Source organism: Mobula hypostoma, chromosome 3 (genome assembly GCF_963921235.1).
Source record: "Mobula hypostoma chromosome 3, sMobHyp1.1, whole genome shotgun sequence".
NCBI lineage: Eukaryota > Metazoa > Chordata > Chondrichthyes > Myliobatiformes > Myliobatidae > Mobula > Mobula hypostoma.
Window position 1 is genome coordinate 72780826 of NC_086099.1, and position 27215 is coordinate 72808040.

Sequence of the window (27215 nt, forward strand, 5' to 3'; positions counted from 1 at the left end):
AATAAGTATCAATGGGTGAGGGAAAGCCAGCAGACATTTCAAAAGGTTAAGTCATGTTTACCTAACATAACAGAATTTGATAAGATTCCACATGGAGAGTGCTTGTAAAATTGGAAGCACGTGACTTTGGAGCAGACCTCTTGTTATGGATAAGATATTGATTAGGAAGTGTCTCATCCGTATTAGGATAATGAATTAAAACTCCAGTTTGCTGGACTTAACCGTTGTTGCTTCTAGGAATCTCAGCTGTTAACTCAGCTATTTACTTTGAGGATAGAGAACTTTGGATCAAAGTTTGGAGGCAACACCAATTAGATGCCCCAGCAACTATTTGTAGAAAGGAGCAAAAATTTACAAAGGAGTAACGATTGACCAAAACAGTTGGCAAAACTGGATCATGTCGAATTTAAAATAGAACTGGATAAAATTTTTGAGGTAAAACAGATTAATCCAGGTACTTCCAAAATTAGAAGCTGAAAGCTGCATAGTAGTGAAGTGAAAATGTCTTTTATTGCACGAGAAAAAAGAAGAATATGAAGATGAGGATGTATGCCAGATGCGGTCTGAGACTGGTTTTGATGTTCGATGTTCGGTTCTGAGCTCTGCTCTACAGGAGGTATGAATTGGCAGTGGAGACGTTATGCACATAATCATACCAGTACAGTACTGGAGATGGAAAAATTTGATGAAGTAAAATTGCTAAGGCTTGAATTCTCTTGAGTATAAAATACTAGTAGTCTATGAGATTAAGATCACAAATGAGCTCTTGAAAATGATTGATGGAATAGAGGTTGATAAGCAAGTTCTTTCAAGAGAGTCCAAAATAAGGCATAACTTTAATACTGGATCTGATTGATTTAAGGTGAAAGCAGCTCACCATCACATAAATGACACTGGAACGCTAGTGTACAGCTAGAAGAGTGATCAAGGTTTGGCCAGTTAGAATCTTCAGAGTTGAGACGGAAACATTTTTGTTAGGCATTGAGAGAAATGAAACAACTTTTATGATCACATAATGTATTTAGAGGTTCAACTCCCACATCTCACTATACTCAGCTCAGTTCACTTTAGGAAGGATGTGGAAACCATAGAAAGGGTGCAGAGGAGATTTACAAGAATGTTGCCTGGATTGGGGAGCGTGCCTCATGTGAGAATAGGTTGAGTGAACTCAGCCTTTTTCCTTGGAGCAACGGAGGATGGAGGGTGACCTGATAGATGATGATGAGAGGCATTGGTCGTGTGGATAGTCAGAGGCTTTTCCCCAGGGCTGGAATGGTTAGCACGAGAGGGCACAGTTTTAAGGTGCTTGAAAGCAGGTACAGAGGAGATGTCAGGGGTAAGTTTTTTACAGAGATTGGTGAGTACATGGAATGGGCTGCCGGCAACAGTGGTGGAGGCGGATATGATAGGGTCTTTTAAGAGACACCTGGATGGATACCTGGAGTTTAGAAAAATAGAGGGCTATGGGTAACCCTAGATAAATTCTAAGGTAAGGACATGCTCGGCACAGCTTTGTGGGCCGCAGGGCCTGTATTGTGCTGTAGGTTTTCTGTGTTTCAATGTTGCTATCTTTTTCTGTTGTATTATGGAGAACAAATAGGGAAAACAGTAGATACAGTGAAACAAACAGTTCCTTAACTAACTGAGCTGCTGTGTAATTATATCTTTTATATGTAAGTAATAATTATACTTATACGTGTATATCCCTCTTACAGGTATCTGTGCTGTGATAAGGAGGAGACATATTTAGAATGGTTGGCTGCTTTGCTCAGTGCACAGGTAGGAGATCTTCCTGAGCAGTTTTGCAGTTTCCATTATTGTTATTTTATTGTTGAATGACTTAAACATAATTTTGTGTGTACAGTAATGTAAAGTCCATTTGATTTAGTATGTCTGTGATATTGCAATAAAAAGCATCGCTGTCCTAAAAGTTAATTGTTAAAGTATCTTTTGGCAGTAATCTTTAAAATTGTATTGGGGAAACTTTCAAATATTCCTTGTCCCTCCCACTGAGGAATTATTAACAGCAGATAATGTTTTTATAATCAATAATAGAACTTGGGCATTGTTCCGAAGGCCAGTATTTATTAACTTCACTGGATGTTCTTAAGAAGATAATGGCAAACTGCCTTGTTAGAAATTTGCTGCCCATTAAGTGGCTATATCTTCAAGTGCCATTAAATAGGGATCCCAGATTTTAATCTGTCCCAGTTCACATTCCCAAATGAGTGACCTTGAAAGTGGTGGTATTCCTGTACCCCTAGCCTCTTGTCTTCTTACGTTGTAGAAGGCAGGTTCGTAATGAAGAAAATTCGGTCAATTGTAACTGTGTGTCCCACTTTAAATTGTTGGTGAGGGGATGAATGGTCAAGGTGCTGATGTACTGAGATTTCAGATTTCTTGAAGGCTTTAAGAGTTGTTTGAGCTGCTCCCATGTGGTAAAGTGGGGATTATTCATCAGTCTTCTGACTTGAGTCAGATAGTTGGTAGAAGGAATTGGGAGAGAGAAAAGGTGAATCCCTTTATGTAGAATCCTCAGTCTCAGATCTCCACTTGTCACCAATGTATTTAATCGGCTGAAATAAAAGCAGAGATTGCTAGAGATGCTGAACAGCTCAGGCAGCATGTGTAAAAAGACTAATAGATTAGATTATGAGGACACTCAGTCCTCGTTTATTGTCATTTAGAAATGCATGCATGCATTAAGAAGTGATACAATGTTTCTTCGGAGTGATATCACAGAAAAACAGGACTAACCAAAGACTAACACTGACAGAACCACATAATTATAACATATAGTTACAACAGTGCAAAGCAATACCATAATTTGATAAAGAGCAGACCATGGGCATGGTAAAAAAAAAAGTCTCAAAGTCTTGATCAACTCCCGATAGTCCCTGATAGCAGGCGGCAAAAGGGAGAAACACCCTGCCATAAACCTCCAGGCACCAACAACTGCCAATGCATTGGAAGCACCCAACCACAGCTGACACTGAGTCAGTCAGTCCGAAAACTTCGAGCGTCGGACTGTCCCCCTTGATACAGCCTCCCAAGCGCCATCCTCTGCCGAGCACCTTCAACCTCGCCCCAGCCGTCGAAACAAGCAAAGTCAAGGATTCGGGGCCTTCTCCGGAGATTCCGGTTACCACACAGTAACAGTGGCAGCGAAGCGGGCATTTCAGAAGTTTCTCCTGATGTTCCTCTGTGCTCTCATGTCTGTCTCCATCAAATCAGAATTGTGCACGGTATCCTACTTGACACATAACAGATATCATTCACCGGAGTGGCCGTGTACGCTGTGTCACGCTGCCATCTTCTCCTCCTAATATAGGTTTCTGGTGAGTGATAATTCATCAGAGCTTGAAGTAAGAACTCAGGTTTGTTTTAGGTTGCAGTATCAGGGAGAGAGAGCCAAATGGAAACTTACAATTGTTCAGATCCCATTGACTGGCAAACGAACTACCTGATACAGTGACTGAATTACACCTTCAAGTCAACATCCAGACCTTCAACAGTGTTTGTCCTGTCTGAGCAGCAGACAGGTAAGAGAGCAAGCTGATCTAGACTAGAGAGGTGCAAGTAAAGCTGGATGAGTGTGGGAAGTAGTGAAAGCAGAAAAGAAACATGCTGGAGTTTGAGATGCTGAACACAGCAGTTACCAGAAATCTGAACTTAGAAGATGTTGGAAATACTCAGCAGACTCCAAGTTACAAGTGTAACCCTCGGGTTCAGGTGGCAGCTTAATCTAGGGGAAGACAGCCTCCGGCCCGGCCAAACTTGAGAAATCTTGTTTGGGTGGATGCTGCATGATGTGTTCCCCTGTTACAAATCAGTACCACGAAATAACAAACAGTACACAATATGCAATTAAACGATTGAACTTTATAATTATTAATTTGACTAAATGGTTAGTAAAGAAACAAAAAAAGAAAAGGGCCTATTCTCATGACACAGTCTGATGTGCAACTTTGGAGCTCACAGTTTTCCTGTCTGTTCGTTCTCCATCAATTCCCCCCCCCCCCCGAGGTCGATTCCTGACCCCATTCCAAGTCCACTCCATCCTGCAGTCTACGACTTCCCCGTACTGGCATCTTCTCTCTCCATCTTCCACCGAAAAAAAGACCGTGAAACCTTCACTCAAGGACACAAGAAAGAAAAACATCTCCCCTCATTGGCCAGTGTCCTCCTTTCCCTCTGCCTTCACGGTCATGGCAAACTGATACGTGACCTTCAAACCTGGAGCAGGAACACTCTCCGACTCCTCGTCCCTGTTCAGTCTCTCATGCACCTGTCGGACAAAGCATCAGCATCAATGTTCCTGCTTCCGGGCTGGTACTTCAGGCTGAAATCACAGGCAGACAACGTTGCCAACTATCGATAGCCTGTGGCATCCAATTTTGCCGAGGTCAGGATATAAGTTAGAGGGTTATTGTCTGTCCTCACCTCAAACTTGGGGCTTCATAGAGGTAGTCACTCAGCTTATCCACCACCACCCATTTCAACACCAGAAATACCAACTTGTGCGTGGGATAGTTTTTCTCAGAGGGTGATAGACTCCGCTGACAAATGCAACGGGCCTCAACCCGGAACCCTGATCCTGATACAGGAAACCCCCTAAGCCCTCTCGGCTGGCATCCATATGCAGTACATACGGTAATCTGGGGTTCGCAAAAGCCAGCACCGGTGCCTGGATCAGCAGCTCCTTCAGCGACTGAAAGGCCTCCTCATATATTGCATCCCATCTCGGTCCAAAGGGCTCCGATGGTTTAAGGTACTCTGCACCCTCCTGTCCTTTTTACCCCCCTCCCTTTCTTCCCCAAGGGAGGGTAACCGCCTAGAAGCTGATTCAGTGGGTGACTCACTTTCGCATAGCCCTTCACAAATCTCCAATAGTAACCACAGAAACCGTGGAATGATCGTAGAGCGTGCACAATCTGGGGTCTTGGCCAAGAGGTCACCGCCTCTATCTTAGCCAGATTTATAGCTACTCCATCCCATGTGTCTATGTGCCCAACATAACTAATAGACATTTTGCGGAACTGGCACTTGTCCAGGGGAAGTTTTTACCCTTCAGCTTTCAGGCGGCCCAGCACCTTCGGTAGCCTTGCTTCATGTTCTTCCAAGGTGAAAGATGTCATCCAGATATACCAATAACTCAAGCAAGTTCATATCCCCCACCATCTTCTCCATGACCCGCTGGAAGGTTGCAGGGTCTCCCAGTATGCCCTGGGGCATCCTTTCGAACTGAAAGAATTGCAGTGGACATATAAATGCCATCTTCTCTTTGTCAGACTCACTCATGGGGATCTGTTAATATCTACTTCTCAAGTCTAGCACACTGAACTACTTCGCACCACTCAGACAGGCCAGTGCACCGTATACTGGTGAGGGATGGTGCGCCTGTTCAGAGTACCATAGTGCACAAACATCCGTACCTTCCTATTCTTCTTTCGGGCCACTACTATTGGGAACGCATAGGGGCTTTGGGACTCGGTAATGGTCCCATTTTCTTTTAACTTACACAAATGCTGCCGAATGTCTTCCACCTCTGCAGGAGCTAGTCGCCGTGACCTTTCTCTGAACAGGGTACCCTCAGTCACCCGGATAGTGTGACACGTGCTCTTGGAACAACCCACGTCAAACTCGTCAGTGAAAAAGACACTTTCCAACTTCAACATTTTCTCTCCTCTTCCAACCCACAGGAACCGGGGAGTCCCCGAAGTTGAATGACTCAGCAGTCAACTTTCCCCCTTTTTCCAATAGTTTCTCCTCGGCTTGTCTCACAGGGACACTAGACATTGCCGTCACCAGGAACAGATGCGCCAGGGGTATCCCTCACATGAAGGTGACTTCCCTCTTCGTAGTGTTCCTGACGATCACTGCCATCCTACTGTCCGGTACAACTGAAGACTTCTGCAGTTCGGGCCTCACCAGTACCCTCGTGGTCTTCCGGAACGTCCACTAAGAGGGCCTCGCCCTCAGGCATTCTGGGAAATTTGGGGGTCCCTATCACTCTCACTATTTTCCTGGGCCGTACCACCATTGGCTTAGAACTGCACAGTCCCACATCTAAATTTGGTTTCCAGCCCAATGCAGCCATGCACTTCCTCAAAAGCAGCTTGAAACATCAGATGCATGGACAATGTTCCCAGAAAGCTCTCACCAGTCTTCTCCTTGCAGACCCCCATGAGGCTCCTCACAAGAGGGGTGTTGGTCCCTATCAGAATTGAAATGCCACCCTTCTCAACGGGGTTCGGGCAAACCAGCACTAATGTACCAAGGACGTCAGACACTCCCACATCAGCCTCCGAGAACTCCAGCTTCACTGACATATAACCGTCGTATGGATAATTACCAGCACTGAGACCCCAAATCTCCAGTGCACTGAATGGTGTCAAGGGTAAATGCTTCAGATACCGGTTTTAAAATGAACAGTACAACAACGTGACCTGTGACCTGGTGTAGAGTATGGCTTTAGCATAAATACCTTCAATTCATAGCGACACACTGGAGCATGGTCCCACTAAGCCTTCCGGAATATGGTCTTTCGCTTTCAGGGGTTCCTTGGTATATTGCTGGGAACGTGTTCCCCCAGAGACACCAGACCGTTCCCTCACTGGGTCTCTTCTAAGTTTTCCTAATGACTCTCTCTGCTGAGGTACCCGGGGGCTCACTCGCCTTCTGCGTGACACCTGCTGCCAACAGCCCTCTGCATTGTTCGTCCCCTTGGGGAATCCGCCCCCCCCCCATCAGCTCCATCATATGGGGGGAGGGGGGGTCACACCCGCTGATAACAACCGGGACATCTCAGTTCTCAATTCTGCCACAATCTCCTCTACCACTCCCCGGAGCAGGCTATCCGTGGTCACTTCACTGCAGGGGACTCTCTGATCAGCTGAACAAAAGATGGAGGCAGGCACGTCTTAACGAGACTGGTGGAGATTCGAAGCGATCAGGTCCTGGGACTGGGCGCCCTTGGCTATCTGGTCCATTCTTAACTGATACACCTCAGCTGCCTGAATGACCCTCTGCGCAGCAAGCAATTTAGCTGCCTCTCTTTAGCTTCTACCCCTTCTCCTGATGCATGTTCTGAAACCCCACCATGAGCTCCATTGGACTTCCTGTCGGGCCAAAATCGTTTTCCAGTGCTCGCATGTAGTCGCTCATAGTTGCTAGGGGATACCGCAACCTGATGACTCTCAGAATGTCAGCAGCCCGCCCACTCAAACTCTCAACCAATCTCTGTCGCTTTACATCATCAGAGCACTGCCAATCATCTAATTGCCCAAGTCTTATACTCCTCTCCCCCTTTAGGGGTGAGTGTTATTCCAGAGAATAGGCAGAGCCTACCGTAGCTGGGCCTTTGGACCTGGGCATTTTTCCATTTATTCACCAGAGAAGTAAGGGCGGATACTAACTCAGAATTCTCACTCTCCCCTGGGGGACAGGGACTAATTAGACCTTCCAAATCTGACCACTCCTTCCCCTCACTCCTTAGAAACGATAGAACCCTGTCTTTGAAATCTCTGTCCCCAGCTACCACTGCGTCAGCGCTGGTCTGCACTAAAACGAGAGCTGTGCCTGCCATTTTGTCAAACCTCCGCCCACAGTCGCAGCTTTAACAGTACTTAACAGGCGAATTAACAATTCATCTGGAGTACGAATATCTACCCCACTGGTTCAATGCTCAGGGTAATCACACAGTATCTGACAAAATCAATCCCAAACAATGCCCCCACAATTGTAACCCTCAGGTTAGGCTAGCAGCTTAATCTAGGGGAAGACCACCTCCAGCCTAGCCCAATTTGAGAAATCTTGTTCGGGTGGATGCTGTGTGATGTGTTCCCCTGTTACAAATCAGTACGACGAAATAACAAACAGTACACAGTATGCAATTAAACGATTGAGCTTTATAATTCTTGATTTGACTATAGGGTTAGTAAAGAAAACAGAAAAGAAAAAGGGCCCATTTTCATGAAATAGTCTAATGCACAAAGTGGAGCTCACTGTTTTCCCTTCTGTTCGTTCTCCATCGATTTCCCTCGGATGTCATTGACTCCCGACCCCATTCCAAGTCCATTCCGTCCTGCAGACTATGATTTCCCCGTTCTGGTATCTTCTCTCTCCATCTTCCACCAAACAAAAGACCCTGAAACCTTCGCTCGAGCGCACAAGAAAGGAAAAAAAAATCTCCCTTCATTGGCCAGTGCACATTCCAAAGCCCCTGTTATCTATAGTCATAACCCAAACACTGTGCTATGAAGAAACCATTATATTAGCAGAGAAACCTTTCCCAGGTCGTTACACAAGGCTGCTTTGATAGCGTCACCTGGAAGGTATTACGAGCTGAGAACATCTCCGAATCCACGGTGTGGTCACAAGCTTCATTCGGAAGGGCATTGTAGACAATGTTCCCCAAAAATTGGTCCAGGTCAGCCCAAACTACAAGCCTTGGATAAATAGTTCAGTACATGTTGTTCTCAACACAAGGGATAAAGCCTTCACCTCCAGAGACCACCAGGAGCTCAGGAGATGCCACTATGATTTACATAGAGCCATCAAGGTGGCTAAACGGTAACACAGTGATAAAATCCAGTCACAACTCTGCGACAGTGACACATGCAGCATGTGGCAAGTACTGCACACCCATCATGGACTTCAAGAGGAAATGGAGCAGTACAGCCAACATTGCCACCTCGCTCCCAGACGAGCTAAATGTTTTTTATGCTTGATTTGAGGTTGATAAGACTGAACCCAGTGGAGGGCCGCTGACGAGACCTGCTCCTTGATTATCTCTAAGGCTGAGGTGCGAGAATATTCCAACGTGTCAACAACTGCAAGGCAGCGGGGCCCGACGTCATCCCAGGGCAGGTCCTCAAAGTGGAACAGCTGGCTGGTTTGTTTACGGACATTTTTAATCTCTCCCTGTCCCAGTGCGTAGTGCCCTCCTGTTTCAAATCGTCCATCGTTGTCCCTGTATCTAAGAAAACCAAGACAGCATGCCTGAACGATTGGCGCCCTGTCGCACTCACCTCAATTATAAGCAAATGCTTTGAGAGCCTGGTTAAAGACCACATCTCCAGCATGCTACCGCCCACACTGGGCCCCCTACAATTCGCCTACCGACGGAACCAGTAAACCAGTGACGCCACAGCCATAGCACTACACATCCTCTTCACTCACCTGGAAAAGAGGGATGCATATGTCAGAATGCTGTTCCTGGACTCAACATCATAATTCCCTCCAGACTTAACATGAAGCTCAGAGACTTCAGCCTGCACCCTGCCCTGTGCAGCTGGATCCTAGACTTCCTATCGGGTCCCTGACAGGTAGTAAGGATGGGCTCCTTCACCTCTGCCCCTCTGACCCTTAACACAGCTGCCCTCCAGAGTTGTGTCCTGAGTCTCCTCCTCTACTCCTTTTATGCCCATTACTGTGCTGCCACACACAGCTCCAATCTGCTGACCAAATTTGTAAATGACACGACATTGATCGGCCTTATTTCTAGCAGTAATGAGACAGCCTACAGAGGAGAACTTAACACCCTGATACCGGGGTGCCAAGATAACAACCTCTCCCTCAATGTCCAAAAATCAAATGGGCTTATTGTGGATTACAGGAGGAACGGAGACAGGCTCGGCCAAATCAACATCGATGGGACTGCAGTTAAGAGGGTGAGTAGTTTCAAGTTCCTTGGTATACACATCACCGGAGATCTCACCTGGACTGTACACATTGGCTGCATGGCAAAAAGAGCACAATAGCGTCTCTTCCACCTCAGGCGACTGAAGAAGTTTGGCATGAGCCCCCAGATCCTCAAGATATACTCCAAGAGCACCATTGAGAGCATCCTGACTGGCTGTATCACCACTTGGTATGGGAACTGCACCAACCTTGATCGCTGGGCACTGCAGAGAGCAGCATGGACAGCCCAGCACATCTGTGGATGTGAACTTCCCCCCATTGAGGATATTGAGGACATGAGCAGCAGGTGCATAAAGAAGGTCTGGAAGATCATGAGGGACGCCAGTCATCCCAAACATAAACTGTTTCAGCTGCTTCCATCTGGCAAACAGTACTGTAGCATTAAAGCCGGGACCAACAGGCTATGGGGCAGTTTATTTCTACAAGCCATTAGACTTTTAAATTCACACATCTGTACATTGTGATGGAATCATATCACAAAGATTTTTACTCCTTCACGTGGTGGGATGGATGTAAGATATAAATAAATTCAATAAGTTCAACTGTGGCCTAGTTTGAATGCCGTAGCCTTCCTACAAAGCAAAATCTTACAACATAGGGGACAGCAGTGCTTTGCTTCCAGATGAGCTCAATGTCTTCTGTGCTCGCTTGACCACCAGAACAGAAAGGAACGATCGCACACCCTCATGTCCCCTGATGATCCTTTGGTTTCAATATCTGAAGATGATGTGCAGGTTGCCTTCAAGAGAGTGTATCTGAGGAAAATATAGGTCCGGACAGAGTACTGGCTGAGTATCGAAGACCTGTGTTGACAAGTGGCTGATGTATTCACGGATATCTTCAACCTCTCACACCGACAGTGTGTGGCACCCACCTGCTTCAAGCAGACTTCAATCGTACCAATGCCCAAGAAAAGAGTGGTAACCTGTCCGAATAGCTATGGCCTAGTGGTACTTAGTTCCACAGTGATGAAGTGTTTTGAGAGACTGGTGTTGAAGCATATCAGCTCCTGTCTGAATGGATACGCTCCAATTTGCCTACTGAAGCAACAGATCTATAGCAGATGCTATCTAGTTGGCTCTTCACACGACCCTGGAATATCTTGACAGTAAAAGTGCATACATCAGCATACTCTTTATCAATTATATCTCAGCATTTAACACAATCATTCCCTCCAAACTAATCAGTAAACTCCAAAACCTGGGTCTCAATACCCCTTTGTGCAATTGGATCCTGGATTTCCTCACTTGTAGATCCAAGTCAGTTCAGGTTGACAAAAACATTTCCTCCACAATCTCCATCAGCACAGGAGCATTGCAGGGATTTGTACTTAGCCCCCTGCTCTACTTGCTTTACATCTATGACTGTGGGGTTAAGTACAGCTCCAACAGCATACACAGGTTTGCTGACAACACCACTGCTGAGGCCTGTATCAAAGGTAGTTTTGAATCAGCATATAGGAGGGACATTGCTCTGTAACTTGGCTGAGTGGTGCAATAACAGCAACCTCTCACTCAATGTCAATAAGACCAAGAAAATGATTGTAGACTTCTGGAGAGGGAAACCAGAGGTCCATGAGCCAGTAATCATCAGAGGTCGAGAGGGTCAGGAACTTTAAATTCCTGGGTGTCACTATCTCAGAGGACCAGTCCTGAAGGCATCATATAAATATTAGTGCGAGGAAAGCACAAGAGTGCCTCTACTTACTCAGGAGTCTGCAGATGTTTGGCATGTCATCAAAAACCTTGGCAAACTTCTTTAGATGTGTTGTGGATGGTGTGCTGACTGGCTGCATAATGGCCCTGTATGGGAACGCCAATGCCTTTGGGTGGAAAATCCTACAAAATGTAGTGGATTTGGCCCTGTACATCACGGGTAAAACATTCCCAACCATTGAGAACATCTACATGAAAAGTATCTGTAGAAAAGCAGCATCCATCATCAAAGATCTTCACCATCCAAGCCAGGCTCTTCTCTCGTTGCTGCCATCGGTAGAAGGTGCAGGTGTCTCAGGGCTCGCACTCCAGGTTCAGAAATACCCCTCAGCCATCAGGCTCTTGGAAAAAAAAGCAATAGCTACACTCAAGGGCTCTGTTATATTGTTATTTCATGCTCATTATTTATTGCTATTCATTTATATCTGAATTGGCACGATTTGTTTACAGTTCCTGATGTTTACAGTTTATAGTTACTGTACTGTAGATTTGCTCAGTATGCCCACAGAAAAAGAATCTCAGGGTTGTATATTGTAACATGTATGTATTTTGATAATAATTTTTACTTTGAACTTTGAACTTTAGTTGAGGGGAGAGAAACAATGAATCAATTTTTTCTTTTGTTTCTCTTGGCTGGTTCAATTGTGTTTCTTGTCAGTAGCGATCTTAGATGGTAAAGAGTGAGGAACACAGACGATAATCATGTTGAATTCAAAGGAAAGTAATTATATATTTTCCTGATCATTGCCTGGTAACTGTGTGAGAAAAGTATTGCTATGCACACTCCAGCTCAAGCCCAAATGTTTTTCTAGTTTCAATAATAGCAAGTGGCTTGACAGGATTCCTGCAAATGCCTTCTTTCACTTTCCTGAAAATAGATGTACTAATTGGCTAGTATGAGTTTTTATGCTTTTATGGAATGACAGAGCTGGATAACTTTTCACTTTGCCAGTTACTACTAGTACAGGGGTGGCAAAGCAACAGTTTGGTGGGAGTACAAGTAGTTCTGTGGAACATATTCAAATTTTCAACTGAGTTATTAGAGGCCCCATTGCCTTTGCAATAACCAATGGGCCCAGTCATTTCTTCCACAGGAGCAGGAAGCCCGGAAAACTTGTGCATGGTTCTTGCAGACACCAGAGGTGAAGGCAGAGGGCCAATCTCACTACCTTTCTGCACTGAAGTCCAGACTACACATCAGGCTGTGCAGAGGCTCGACTCCCCAGATACCAGTGACAGGCTTTGTCAGTAGAAACGTCTGCAAAAACAATAGTTTACAGACACACAAGAAAGAATAACATCTATCCCAATTAGTTAGCAAATGAATACAATTCTCGTTATCGGTAATAAGCTGCTAGAGAGAGAACCACTGTCTCAGCAGTTAACATCACAGAGATGCCACTTTATCTTTAACATAACAAAGAAGCCATTTTATTAGCCTTAGCAATAACATAAAAGAAGAAACCCCTTACATAATCAAAGAATGTTTTAGGCCAAAAATAACTACCGTCTTTTTGTATGCAAAAATAATTGAAAACTGTAAATTAAACTGGAAAGACTTTGCCCTCCCCTTTACCTCCTAACTCGGGCGTAGAATCACCATGCAACTCGAGGTCTTTGAGTAGATGTCGCAATTTGCTTGCTTAATGCTGGGGGACTCCTGCAATCTTGCAACAAATCTGATGGGTGTGTTTCACATGCTGTTATGTGTAACTGCACCAAATTTCAATCAAAAAATTGAACATCAGTTATTCTGAAACAGCCATTAAGCCATTATCATGCGCCTAGCATTTCTGAAGGTGGCAATCACAGGAGTGGATTGGCCTGTCTTTAATTGTGAATGATATGGCATCAGGAGTTTAGGGATTGTGGTGGAATGTAATCCCACTGTGTCTAGCAGTACATGGCATCTCATGGAAGCTCAAAGGTGGTCATCCTAGATCTGTTCTGGATGTTTTTAATCTGGTATAGTAACATTGCCATGTGCTACGGGTGCCTCAACGTGAAAGACTTCTGTCTGGGAGGACTCAGCGGTGATTACTCCAGCAATCCTGCTCTGGAGGGGTGCATTTGCAACAAGGACACCTCCTGTACCTAATAAAGTGGCTACAAAGTGTACGTTTGTGGTCTTCTGCTGCTGTAGCCCATCCATTTCATGTGCTGTGCATTCAGAGATGCTTTTCTGCACACCACTGTTGTAACACGTGGTTATTTGAGTTATTGTTGCCTACTTGTTAGCTTGAACCAGTCGGGCTATTCTCCTCTGACAGCTCTTAGTAACAAGGCATTTTTGCCCACAGAACTGGTGCTCACTGGATGCTTTTGTTTTGCACCATTCTCTGTAAATTCTACAGATGATTGTGCATGGAAATCCCAGGTGGTCAACAGTTTCTGAGGTCTACCCCGTCTGGCACTAACAACCATATTTCTTCCCCATTTTGATGTTTGGTCTCAATAACAACTGAATCTCTTGACCATGCCTGCATGTTTTTATACATTAAGTTGCAGCCACATGATTGACTGATATTTGCATTATCGAGCCTGTGTACAGGTGTACCTAATAAGTGACCACTTGAGTGTAGCTTGGTACAAAGTCAAGTATTTTCTGTTTTGCCCTCTGGACTTGGTTCTTCTGCTACCTACTGCAAGCCGGTGTGGCAACTATCATTCAGGCTTGTCCATTGTGGTGAGTAATGGAATGGCTGTGCCATTCCAGGCACTGGACCTCAAAACCCCTTGTCCTATGTGCTTCTTTCAAACGCTGTTTAACATAGAAGGGCATTAATTCAAGAATGGGGCGTGGGGGGCAGAGGGTGGTTATCAACAGGTGGTTTCTTGCCATGTTAGAGATTTCATTACATCCAGAGGATACTCGCCTAGCGTGTGCACTATTGTGGCACTATTTCTGTTGAGTCTGTCCTGCCATTGTTTCAGTTTTTAACGGAGACTGGATTGAAAGTTCTGGATATTAGCCCAAATGTTTTTACTTGTCTCTGCATCAGATCATTACTTCCCCAATCTATGGGTCAGCTGGTCCATTTTTGGCACAGATCACCCTAATGTTCCTGGGGATGAAATTAAAGGGTCAACTGTACTGGGGAAGTTTCATCATATTTTCTGTTTAGGTCCATGTCAGTTATTCAACTGGTTTTATTGTTCTTTTGTTGAAGTTTGATATGACCGTAGTTCGCCAAGGCATTTCCGAAAGCCGTATTACTTCTCTGGAGTCACGCTGGTTACTGACTATGGATATGGGGTTGCCTTCTCAAAAGGATATTTATGATCCAAATGGGTATTATAGAAGTCCGGTGGCTTCATGGTCATCTTTATTGATATTATTTCATTATATATTTATTTAATGAATTGAATTTTACATTACCATCTGCCATGATGGGCTATGAGCTCTTCTCCATATCTTTATTCCATGCCTCTGCTTGCTTGTCTAGTAAGATCACCACACTGCCATTACACTTGCAGAGCACTTTAATAGTTATTTAAGTGTCTTATTGTGTAAGTGGATCTGCTGCTAATATTAGAGGAGAAGATACTATTCTTTAAGAATATCAATTAAGAATATTCTTTATTTTGATGAAAATGTGAATCATTCAGATTCAATGTTTTTTGATTAAATAGGTGGAGTAGGTTTTCCACAGATGCTCTTAATCAACAGAATGCAGCAGCGGAGCTGAAGAAATTGGCTGAGATCCAATCTGGTTTTAATTAGTTTTCAAGTCTTGTTTCAGAAAGCTGAAGTACACTGGGCTGGAAAGTGTAATTTGTTTTTCAAACGTTAGTTGATTCAAAATTTGTATTACCTGAAGTAAGCTGTGTTGCAGATTACTTTCATGTGAAATAAGTCTGGGCACTTATACTTGCAGTGCACATGAATGTGCCTGATCTTTCCCTGTCCATGACAAATGATGTCATTACTCCTACAATACCCATTCCCATCCATACCAATATAAATTAGTGCCCGAAGCTATGCATGACATCTATTGTCAGGTAATCTCGCTTGAACTAAGAACACATCACACAGATTTGTTGCTGATCATGTTCCTTAGAATTCTCTGTTGCTATCAAGATATCCAACAGCTTCACAAATGAATTCAGCTTGCTCAAGAGCCTTCCAGAGTACATTGAGTGCTCTAACAAGCAAGGACTGCTTTTTCCATCCTTTCATAACTTAGAAATAGAAGAGCTGGTGACACTCCATCATTGGTCTGCCATGCCAATGCCATTATGGTGCCAACAATTAGGAAGTGTCAGAGATCTTAGGGTAGAAGGCAAAGGCATGACCATCTTCAGAGACACCAAATCCTACTGCACGTGGAGTATAGCACAGTGCCCACACCAGGCAGCCACTCAAGGAGCTGGTTAAACTCTGGTGCCAATGCTTTGTGGGCACTCAGGTCACTTCACCATTGTTTCAAGATCCAGAGCTGGAGCTCAGTCTGGTTATCTTACATGGGTGGAGAGTGGGGAGGGTCAAGGCATCGACCCTGTTCAACGCTGTAGGGAGAATTAACTGTGTGGAGATTCCCCACAGCTGCCCAGGCAGCACATTCCCGCATTTCCCACAGCCAGGCTTTCCCAACCACTCCTTTATCTAGCCTTGGGCAACAATCTGAAACATGGTTCGCTCCACAACAGCTTTCCATTGGTCATCAAGGACACGTCTATGGATTCAAAGGGTATGGGAGTCACTTCTCTTTGCAATCTGAGCTCATAATGGAGGGTGTGGAGTTGAGAGCTGGAGCAGGAGCGTATCACTGATCCAGCGGGAGAGAGATGAAATCCCAGACAGCATGTCACTGCTCCTGTTGAGGAGATACCTGCATCTGGATGACATTCTATTTTTGTGTGGAATGGCAATATAATTACATACTCTATCTCTGACTTCGTGGAACATAGTTGGTTTCCCATATACAATACCCATCACCCCTTGCAGAAAAGTGGGCCTGGTCTCCTTGGTCTTCACCTCAGTCCTCCAGAACAGGTTTGTGGGCTTGCCCAATGATCTGTACTCATGGTTACCTGCACCTCCTATTGAAATGACCCTCACAATTTCTGGTACTTATCTGGCCTAATTTCCTGATCCCTCATGGTACCAGTCACGGAGGTGATGCTGTGGAATAGCAAAGTTTAAAAAAAGTGTTCCAAGTAAATTTATTATGAAAGTGCATACTGTGTATGTCACCATGCACCACCCTGAGATTCGTTTTCCAGTGACATTCATAGTTACTGGAAAGAAGCACAATAGAATCAATGAAAAGCCACATATGACAGAGACAAACAAAAACTAATGTGCAGAAGACAACAAACTGTGCAAGTACAAAAAGAAAAGAAAAAGCATAACAAATAAAATATGTAATAAATATCGAGAACAGAAGTTAGTGAGTCCATAGACAGTTCAGTGTTGGGATGGGTGAAGTTATCCTCTCTGTTTCAAGAGCCTGATATTTGAGGAGTAATAACTTTTCCTGAACCTGGTGATGTGGGACATGAAGCTCATGTTGCTCCTTGATGGCAGCAGTGAAACAAGAGCATGGCCTGGATGGTAGAGGTCCTTGATGATGGATGTTGCTTTCTCGTAACAGCGGTCCTTATAAATGTGCTCAAAAATGGCTTTAACCATGATGTACTGGGTTGGATCCACTGCTTTTTGTCATTTTTTTTCCATTCAAGGGTATTGGTATTCCCATACCAGGCTGCTATGCAACCAATCAATATACTCTTCATCGCGCACTTATGGAAATTTGTCAGGTTTTTAGATGACAAGCTGAATCTGCGTAAATTTCTAAGAAAGTTGAGATGCTGCCATGCCTTCTTTGTCCTGGCACTTACGTGCTGCATCCAAGACAGATGCTGTGAAATGATAGCACCGAGGAATTTAAAGTTGCTGATTCTCTCTGCCTCTGATACCCTATGAGGACTGTCACATGGACATCCAATTTCTCCAATTCAGTAACTGGCTCTTTGACTTTACTGACATTGAGTGAGAGGTTGTTGTTGTGCCAGAGTTCATTCAGCCAGAGTTTCATTCTCCCTCCTATACACTGATTTGTCACTACCTTCGATTCGACCCTCAACAGTGGTGTTGTCAGCAAACTTAAATATGGCATGGGAGCTGTACTTTTCCTCACAGTCATAAGTTTCACGTGATTTGAGCAGGGGCTAAGCCCACAGCCTTGTAATGCATCTGTACTGATGGTGATTGTGGAGGAGATGTTGTTGCCAATCCGAACGGACTGGGGTTTGCAAGATCAGCAATCAGCATACAAGAGGAAGATTGAGAAATTGGCTGAGTGGTTTTATAACAACCTCTCACTCAATGTCAATAAGACCATAAGACAGGAGCAGAATTAGGCCATTCAGCCTGTTGAGTCTGCTCCTCCAATCCATCATGGTTGATCCTGGATCCCACTCAACCCCATACACCTGCCTTCTCGTCATATCCTTTGATGCCCTGACTGATCAGAAAGGGATCAACTTCGACCTTAAATACACCCACGGACCTGGCCTCTACCGCAATCTGTGGCACAGATTTACTACCCTTTGGTTAAAAAAAATCCTACTTACCTCAGTTCTAAAAGGCTGCCCCTAAATTTGAGGCTGTGCTCTCGAGTTCTCGATACCCCCACCATAGGAAACATCCTCTCCACATCCACCCTATCTAGTCCTTTCAACATTTGGTAGGTTTCAATGATATCCCTACACATTCTTCTAAATTCCACTGAGTACAGGCCCAAAGCAGCCAAATGCTCCTCATAGGTTAACCCCTTCATTCCCAGAATCATCTTCGTGAACCTCTTCTGGACTCTCTCCAATGACAACACATCCTTTCTGAGGCCAAGGAACTGATTGTAGACTTCAGAGAGGGAAACTAGGGGTCTATGAGCCAGTCATCATCAGAGGATCAAAGGGGGGGAGGGTCAGTAACTTTAAATTCCTGGGTGCTAGTATCTCAGAGGACCTGTCCTTGACCCATCATACAAGTATAATTGCAAAGAAAGCATGACAGCACCTCTACTTCCTCAGGAATCTGCAGAGGTTTGGCATGCCATTGAAAACCTTGGCAAACTTCTATAGATGTGTAGTGGAAAGTGTGCTGACTGGCTGCATTACGGCCTGATATGAGAACACCAGTGCCTTTGAGTGGAAAATCCTACAAAAGGTAGTGGATCCAGCCCGGCTCATCACGGGTAAAACCCTCCCGACCATTGAGCACACCTACATAAAATGTCACTGTAGAAAAGCAACATCCATCATCAAAGATCCTCTCCACTCAGGCCATGCTGTTTTCTCATTGCTGCCATCAGGTGCGTTAGGACTCCCACCGCCAGGTTCAAGAACAGTTACTACCCCTCAATCATCAGGCTCTTCAACAAAAGGGGATAGCTTCACTCATTTAATGACTCTGTTTTATTGTTATTACATGCACATTACTTATTGCTGTTTGTTTATATCTGCATTTGCACCGTTTGTTTACAGTTAACAGTTCCTGATGTTTACAGTTTACAGTTACTGTTCTATAGATTTGCTAAGTATGCCCACAGAAAAAGAATCTCAGGGTTGTATGTGGTGACATGTATGCACTCTGATAATAACTTTTACTTTGAACCTTGAACTTTGAAGTGAGGAAATCGAGGATCCAGATGCACAAGGAGGTATTGAGGCCTAGATCTTGGAGCTTAATGATTAGTTTTGAGGGGATGATAGAGTCATAGAGAAGTACAGGACAGAAATATATCCTTCAGCCCATCTAGTCCATACCCAAACCATTTAAACTGCCTACTCCCATCGACCTGCACCGGGACCATAGCCTTCCACATCCCTACTGTCCGTGTACCTATCCAAACTTCTCCTAAATGTTATAATTGTGCTCGCATGCACCACTTGTGCAGGTAGCTCATTCCACACTGTCACGACCCTCTGAGTGAAGAACTTTCCCCTCATGTTGCCCTTAAGCTTCTCATCTTTCACCTTTAACCCATGAACGTTGATTGTAGTCCTACCCAACCTCAGTGAAAAAAGCCAGCTTGTATTTACCATATCTATGCCCCTCATAATTTTGTATTGCTTGCAGAGCTGTAGTTAATGAAGAGCATCTTCACTGTACAGATGTTACAGAACTGAGTGGAGAGCCAGCAAAATGGATGTTGACCTGTTGCAAAACCAAGTTGTTCCTCAGGCAGGAGTTGATATGTTTCCTCTCCAACCTATTAAAGCACTGTAGTCTTTGCCATCATTATCCCTCTCTTCAGCCTTTTGATCTAGTTTGTTCTCCTTTGTTCTGTGGAGGGAGAGAGCAGAAGGCCTCTCCTGATATTCCTGTGAAGATAATACAATAAAGGTTGGGCAATTCCACACAAAATAAGTTTGTGAAGTAAGTGCAGAGGAGTTGATGAAAGTGCCATTAATGGGATGTCGTAGTCACAATGAAACATTGTTCGTCAGAATACCTGACAGATTCTGCATAGCCTCTGCCTGTCAGATTTTTTCCTTTACAGTCATGAGGAGAATGGTATTGAGTCTAGCAGGGTGCAATGAAGTCCCACCCCCTTCTTTGTGGGTGGCTTCCCTCCTACTCCTCACTGCCAAAACATGAATAGACAAAATAATGGACTGTGAGAATCCTGTTCATCATCTTAACTTTAGAAGTTAGACTCCTGTGTGGGGTGGACGAGGGTAGAATGTTTGTAGTGCAGTCAGATTGGGGGCTAAGGCTGAAGTAACAGAAATCGTTATTGTGGGTATTTCTGGATAAGTATCTCTATGGTAGAGAGTGTTTTTTTTCCACAGGGATGCAGTTTGCTTTGAGGTCTTGTATTATGTCCTTGCAACATGATTGAGGGATTTTCAGGCTGAAGATGATAGCCATCAAGTTCTTCAAGTGGTGGGTTTAGTGAGTCTTCATTGGCACACAGAACCTCTCCTGTGACAAAGCAACACAGTGCTAGTACTGTATTTCTTCCTACAGATGCTGCCTGGCCTGCTGCGTTCACCAGCACTTCTCGTGTGTATTACAGTGCTAGTTATTTTCAAATTCACCCCCGTTCCCCCAACCATCCATACTCACTCTTGTCATTCCCACACCGTAATCTCCATCTCTGCAACCCTGCGATTTCATTTTTTTTCTGCATTACCAGCCTTACTAAAAATAAAAGCTGTGTTGTTGTTGATCTTTCCTTTGCCTCCTAAGACCAGAACCCCTGCAATTCCAAATCATTCTGCCTTCCTCTAGCTCTCTTTGAGCATGTTTTTGGTGATCTGTCCAATTGTGACTCAATGTTGAGCTCGGTAATGCTTCTATCATTAAAATTCTAATTATGTTTTTAATAAAAAGCATTCTATAAATGCAACTTATTGTTCCCATGTTCTGATTTAGAGATGGAAATGACAACTAATGACTTTGTAGTTTTACCTGAACTTGATTGAGAAAGTGAATAATTGACTTTATATCGGTGAACATTTTTGTTTTGCAGCATGAGAGTGATCTTTGGCCTCCAGATGGAAAGTTGCACATTTCATCGGTGATGATGACTGCAAAGCCAGGGGCTATGGGTACCACTCCGATCCAAGAATCAACCAATAGAAGGAAAATAGAACCAATACAAGTAGGTTGTTTGCTTTAATAATTCCCCTTCTCACAATTCATGTTGATCAGGCATGTTAATTCAAAGCCAGGTTTAATTCCAATCCAGGTCATCACACGTTCCCACAGTTTGCAAAGTGATACCCTATGTAAAGATTCATGAACTTGTCTGAATCTTGTATTGGATAAGGATGTTATTAACAGATGTCACATTTTAGATAAGTTTTACGTTTGTCATGTTTCATATACTGAAACATTAAATAGTTCCTTAATGATTGTTTGTACAATTTGACAACCTTTGTGATTTACTTATGGTCTAATGATGTTTTAAATATTCTCTAGTGTGCGTTCATCATTAGCTGAATGATCTCAAAAATTATACATAATTTAGTATTTTAGTTTTATTGATTTAGTTAATTTTAATAATTTTTTCAAAATTAACACTATTAATTTACTTGATATAAATCTTGCTCAGAGTATATATTCTATTTTCATAAATGGAGAGAAATAACTTGTGTGCAACAATAGATTGTTATGAAAGTAATATTGAAATTCTTCATAATCATTAGCTTTTGTGCTAAAGATCTATTGCTTAGCTATCAGCTGCCATTTACTTAAAACTATCTTGACAAATTTCATTGTTTATAGACAATTAGCAGTGTATCATTCCTTTTTCTTCTCCTTATTTTGTTTGTTGTTGCAAAGCTTGCTCATGGTTTGATCACCTGAATCAATAAAATAAATGAGTCTATCCTGCATTGCTTTCCTAACAACTGAATTGTCAGATACAGCAGGCAAGAATGGCATACACATTATCTTTGGTAGTATCAAGATTGTTTAATGTCATTTCCAATACAAAGCTTTAAAGGAGAACAAAATAATTATTACTCTGGATCCGACGCAGCATAAAAGCATACAATAAGATAAGGAACACAATAATTTAAAACACAATAAATATAAATGTATAAGATAGCTTGTATACATTGATTGCATGTCCAGAAAGTAACACTAGGCATAGGTATGTCTGTACATAAGTTGCTTCTGACAGGAAATGTTAAAGTGGTGGTGTGCAGTGGTGGATGGAGGTGTTGATCAGCCTTACTGCCGGGGAAGTTAACCATTTTTGAGTCTGGTGGTCATGGCATGAATGTTACGTAGCCTCCTCCCAGATGGGAGTGGACCTAAACAGTTCATGAGCAGGGTGCTTAGGATCCTTCATGATATTCCTGGCCTTTTCGCGGCACCTTTCTGAATTGTGTGTTTGCTATGTGCTGTTGGATGGTGGGGTGGAGACTTGTCTCTTCCAAAGACAGTGTAAGGCACTCTGTCCCTCCACTAGCCTGCAAGTCTCCCTTGGACAAGGTGTGGCACCTGCTTAGCCCCCCAATTAGGGTCACATAACATGGGAGTAGCTGGATGGTTGTACGAACAACTGGTACATATCACAAGTCCTGGTTATGTGACCACTTTTGCCAAGCAGACCTGAAGAGTATTGATAATGGCTGGGGTCGCCCATCACATAAAGATACTGCCCAGAAAAAGGCAATGGCAAACCATTTCTGTCGAAAAATTTGCCAAGAACAATCATGGTGATGGAAAGACCATGATCACCTACCTTTCTGTGGTATGTTGTTGATAGTGTGTAGGCTGGTGTCGGTGATGCGTTGGGCAGTTTTGACTACCCGTTGTACAGCCTTCCTATCTGCTGCAGTACACTTTCTGTACCATGCAGTGATGCATCATGTTCAGATACTGCACGAAAGTAGAAGATCGGGAGTATTGGTGTGCGTAGTCCAGCTCTCTTCAGTCTCCACAGAAAATAGAAGTGTTGGAGAGCTTTCTTGCTTGTCAAGGTTCTGTCTGTGACCTTGAGAGGTTGTGTGGGATGTGCACTCTCAGGAGTCTGAAACAGACGTGTTGCTAATGTAAAGAGGGGTGTGAGTGGCGCCAGTTCACCTGAAGTCAGTAACCACCTCTTTTATCTTGTTGTCATTGAGGAAGAGATTATTTGCCTGGCACCAGGCTTCCAAATCTTCCACCTCCTCTATGTAGGCCATCTCATCATTGTTGGTATGAGTGCTATCGGCGAACTTGACAATGTGATTACTCGGATGTTTGGCCCTGCAGTCGTGTGTGAGCAGAATGTACAGCAGTGGGCTCAGCACACAGCCCTGGGGTGGGGGGCACCCAAGTTCAGGGTGCTGGGCAGGGAGGACTGATTGCGCATCCTGACTACCTGTGGTCTCTTGGTTAGAACGTCCAACATCCAGTTGCCCAGTGGTGTATTTAGACTGAGGAGCAGGAGTTCGTTCAGTAAGGTTTGTGGCACAGTAGTGTCGAGCACCAAACTGAAGTCCAGAAACAGCATTCTGATGTAAGTGTCCTTGTTTTCTAGGTGTGTCATGACAGATACCATGGCATCTGTCGTAGAGCAGTTCTGTTGGTGAGCTTATTGATGAGTGTTCAGTGTGGCAGGAATGGAGTTTTTGATGTGTGCCATTACCAGCCATTCAAAGCACTTCATGATGATTGGTGTCAGTGCCATGGGTGGTAGTCGTTTAGTTCTGATGGTGTGGAGTTCTTTGGTACAGGGATGATGATGGCTAATTTGAAGCATGTGGGGACAGAAGTCTGGCTGAGTGAAGTGTTGAAAATGTCTATGAAGACATCTGTGAGCTGGTGTGCACACTCCCTGAGTACTCGGCCTGGGATGCTCTCTGGCCTGGAAGCTTTATGGGGATTGATTCTCTGCAGAGTCCTTCTCGTGTCGGCAGCTGCTCACCTGAAAGAGGGGTAGCTTTCATGGTTGGCGTTGTTGTATGCCTTGAAGCAAGAATAAAAGTTGTTTAGAGCATCAAGGAGGGAGTAGTCATTGGTACATTCAATGCTGTTTTTCCTTGCGTGGTCAGTAATGCCGTTGATGCCCAGCTTAATACGCTGGGCATTGTTATCAGACAGGTGTTTGTGTATTTTTTGTGTGTGGATGGTCTTTGTCCTTTTGATGTCTAAGAAGAGAACTTGCCTGGCTACACTGAGAGCTGTTCTGTCTCCAGACTTGAAGGCAGTGTTCTGGACTTCTTGTAGGAGCACATCTCTGCATTCAGCCAGGGTTTCTGGTAGGGCCATGAGATGACCATTCTCAAAGTTCCAATGGTGCCTACAAACTTATAGATGTCATCAGAGAAAGATAAGGCACATTTCTCAAGGTCTGTGTCATTCTCCTTGAACACCTGCCACTAGCCTGTTCAAAACTGTCCTGAAGCATAGAGTTTGTCTCATCAATAGGCACCCGCCATGTTGGAAAGGAACGAGTACAAGTCCTCCTTCTTCAAAAGGCTTTCCTTTCCAGGGCATCGGAGATGATCTCCTCCTCCAAAGAATGATGTTTCCTTACCTCCACCGTTGATGCTGCCCTCTATCTGGGATTTTCTCTATTTCCCAAACATCCACGCTTGCACCATCTTCCCACCACCCTAACAGGGATAGAGATCCTCTTGTCCTAACCTACCACCACATGAGCCTCTGCATCCAACACATCACTCTCTAGAACTTCTGCTACCTTGAAAGGGTTCCTACCACTAAAAGTATCTCTACCTCCCCAGCACTCTCCGCTGTCTGCAGCGATCACTCCCTCCATGATTCCTTTGTCCATCCGTTCATCCCCACAAATCTCCCTTCCTGGCACTCATACCGCAAGCGTAATAAGGGTTACACCTGTGAATTTACCTCCTCCCTCACCTCCATTCAGGGCCCAAACTGTCCCTCCAGGTGAGGCAATACTTCACCTGTGAATCTTAGCGAGTCGTCTATTGTATTCAGTTCTCCTGTTGTAGCCTCTTCTGCACTGGTGAAACCATCATAAATTGGGGGGCTGCTTTGTCGAGCACCTTTGTTCCATCCACCAAAAGCAGAATTTCCTGTAGCCAACCATTTTAATTCCGTTTTTCCATTCCTGTTCCGACACGTCGGTCTCTGTCTGCCTCTTGTGCCAAGATGAGGCCACCCTCAGGGTGAAGGAGCAAGGCCTCATATTCTGTCTGGGTACCCTCCAACTTGATTGCATAAACATTGATTTCTCCTTTCAGTAAAAAAAATACCTCCCCTCCCCTCTTCTTCTATTCCCCACTCTAGCCTCTTACCTCTTTTCATCTGCCTATCACCTCCCCTTGGTTCCTTCTTCCCTTTCTCCCATGGTCCACTTTCCTTTCCCATCAGATTCCTTCCTTTCCAGCTGTTATTTTACCTTCCCACAAGGCTTCAACTACCAGCTTCTGACTATACTCCTTCTCCGCACCCCACCCCCAACATTTTTATTCTGGCGTGTTCTTCCCTTCCTTTCCAGTCCTGATGAATTATCACGCCTGAAATGTTGACTGTTTATTCATTTCCATAGATGCTGCCTGACAAGCTGATTTCTTCCAGCATTTTGTGTGAAGTACCAGTTGATATGCTTTGCCCATGTTCTGATAATGAGATTAAAGCCTAGAGCTATATCACTTTGCACCAGTGCTATAACACTTGGGAAAGATAGATCATTTGTGGTTTAACAGACAATTCTTAATGAGACTGTCTGTTTAGTGCAATCAACAGTATAGGTTATTAAATATACTTCCCTGAAATTACTTCACAGTATTATTTGCTTTTTCTCACTCCCTTTCTGGATACCATTTTTTAATTTCCTTGAAAAAGGATAAGAGCTTCCCTGACAACCAGGATTTCCTTCAAAGTCACCCACATCACCCCACTTTCCCTCTTGCCTTCCTCAAATGATGAGGAATTGTGTCAGCAAATGAATTAATCTTCAGAGGTGAGCTGCCTTCACTCTTGTTAGTTTGTCCTCCTGGTTTGAAGAGGGCCAGCAGGGTGCTAAGGACCTGGAGCTGCAGCTGGATGACCTTTGGCCCATAGGGGAGAATGAGGAGTTTATTGAAAGGAGGTACAACGAGGTAGGTCACCACTAAGATGCAGGAGGCAGGTGACAGTCAGGAGAGGAAAAGGGAATAGACAGATGGTGCAGAGTATTCTTCACCGGGGGAAGTGACTGGGTCTTTCCCACTGAGTCTCCCACTGCAGTTCAGATGGGAAGGGGAGAGAAGAGGACTGCAGTAGTGTTGAAGGAGCAGACAGCAGGTTTTGTGGACATGAAAGAGAAACCTGGATGGTATGTTGCTTCCCTGGTGCCAGGGTCAGTGATGTCTCAGATTGGGTATACAGCATTCTAAAGAGGGAGGGTGAACAATTGGAAGTCATGGTACATATTGGTACCAATGGCATAGGCAGGACAAGGGTTCAGGTCCTGAAGAGAATATAGGGAATTGGGTAGAAAGCTGAAAAATAAGCCCTCCAGGGTGTAATCTCTTTATTGCTGTCTTTGCCTCGTGCCAAAGTGGGTAAGAATAGGGTAATTTGGAGATGAATGCATGGCTGAATTGGTGCAGAGGGCAGGGTTTCAGATTTCTGGATCACTTGGATCTTTTCTGAGGTAGGTATGACCTGTAAAACAAAAACGGTTACACCTGAACTGGAGGGAAAGTAATATCATTTCGAGCAGGCTTGCTGTAGATCTCAGAGTTGTCAGGGAAGGTATAAACGTATTTGGCCCAGCGAGGGGAAGCAGAGTGATAGGGCCAAGGATGGGACGGTTGGTATACAGCTGGTTGCAGTGTGTAATGAGACTGTGAGGAAGAATAGGCAGATGATAGAGCAAAATTGCAGTCAGAGGGATGAGTTAAACGTAACATGGGGCAAAATTAAAAAGGGTGATGAGTATAGATTGATTATGTTATACGAATGCACACAGCACTACTCCGGGGCCAAGATGCAAAACGCAGTACCAACAGCCATACACAGCACAAGGCACATGTAGTATATTAAGTTATCGGTAAAAATACAGTTGCACACAAAAAATATGGTCCAAGACCCTGAGTTCATGAATGTTTCAGAAATCTGCAGTCAAACACGGTACAGCTTGTCTTCTGCTAAGCAAACATTGCGGGCAGCACGAAGTGCAGCTTGGACACCATACCACACTGCCTCCAGCGTCGCGCATCCTCTCCCCTGGGCAGCTGTAAACAGGCAACACTGCAGCTTGAGGCTTAGTCCGCACTCCCACCCAGGGCATGCGGCTCCCACCCCCGCTGTCCATCTGTAAATCAGTGAATCGGACTTGCAGCAATCCACCTTAACAATGTCCAACAGTG

At 44.3% G+C, this 27215-nt stretch overlaps 1 protein-coding gene across 3 annotated transcripts in view; it reads left to right on the forward strand.

Moving 5' to 3' along the window:
• arap2 (ArfGAP with RhoGAP domain, ankyrin repeat and PH domain 2) overlaps positions 1-27215 on the forward strand; it is a 396901-nt gene that overhangs the window by 356772 nt on the left and 12914 nt on the right. For all 3 annotated transcript variants that reach the window (XM_063043320.1, XM_063043318.1, XM_063043319.1), the window contains 2 exons: positions 1716-1779; positions 20906-21037. In XM_063043320.1, coding sequence (XP_062899390.1) covers positions 1716-1779; positions 20906-21037 — 196 coding nt within the window. The remainder of the gene's footprint in view (positions 1-1715; positions 1780-20905; positions 21038-27215) is intronic.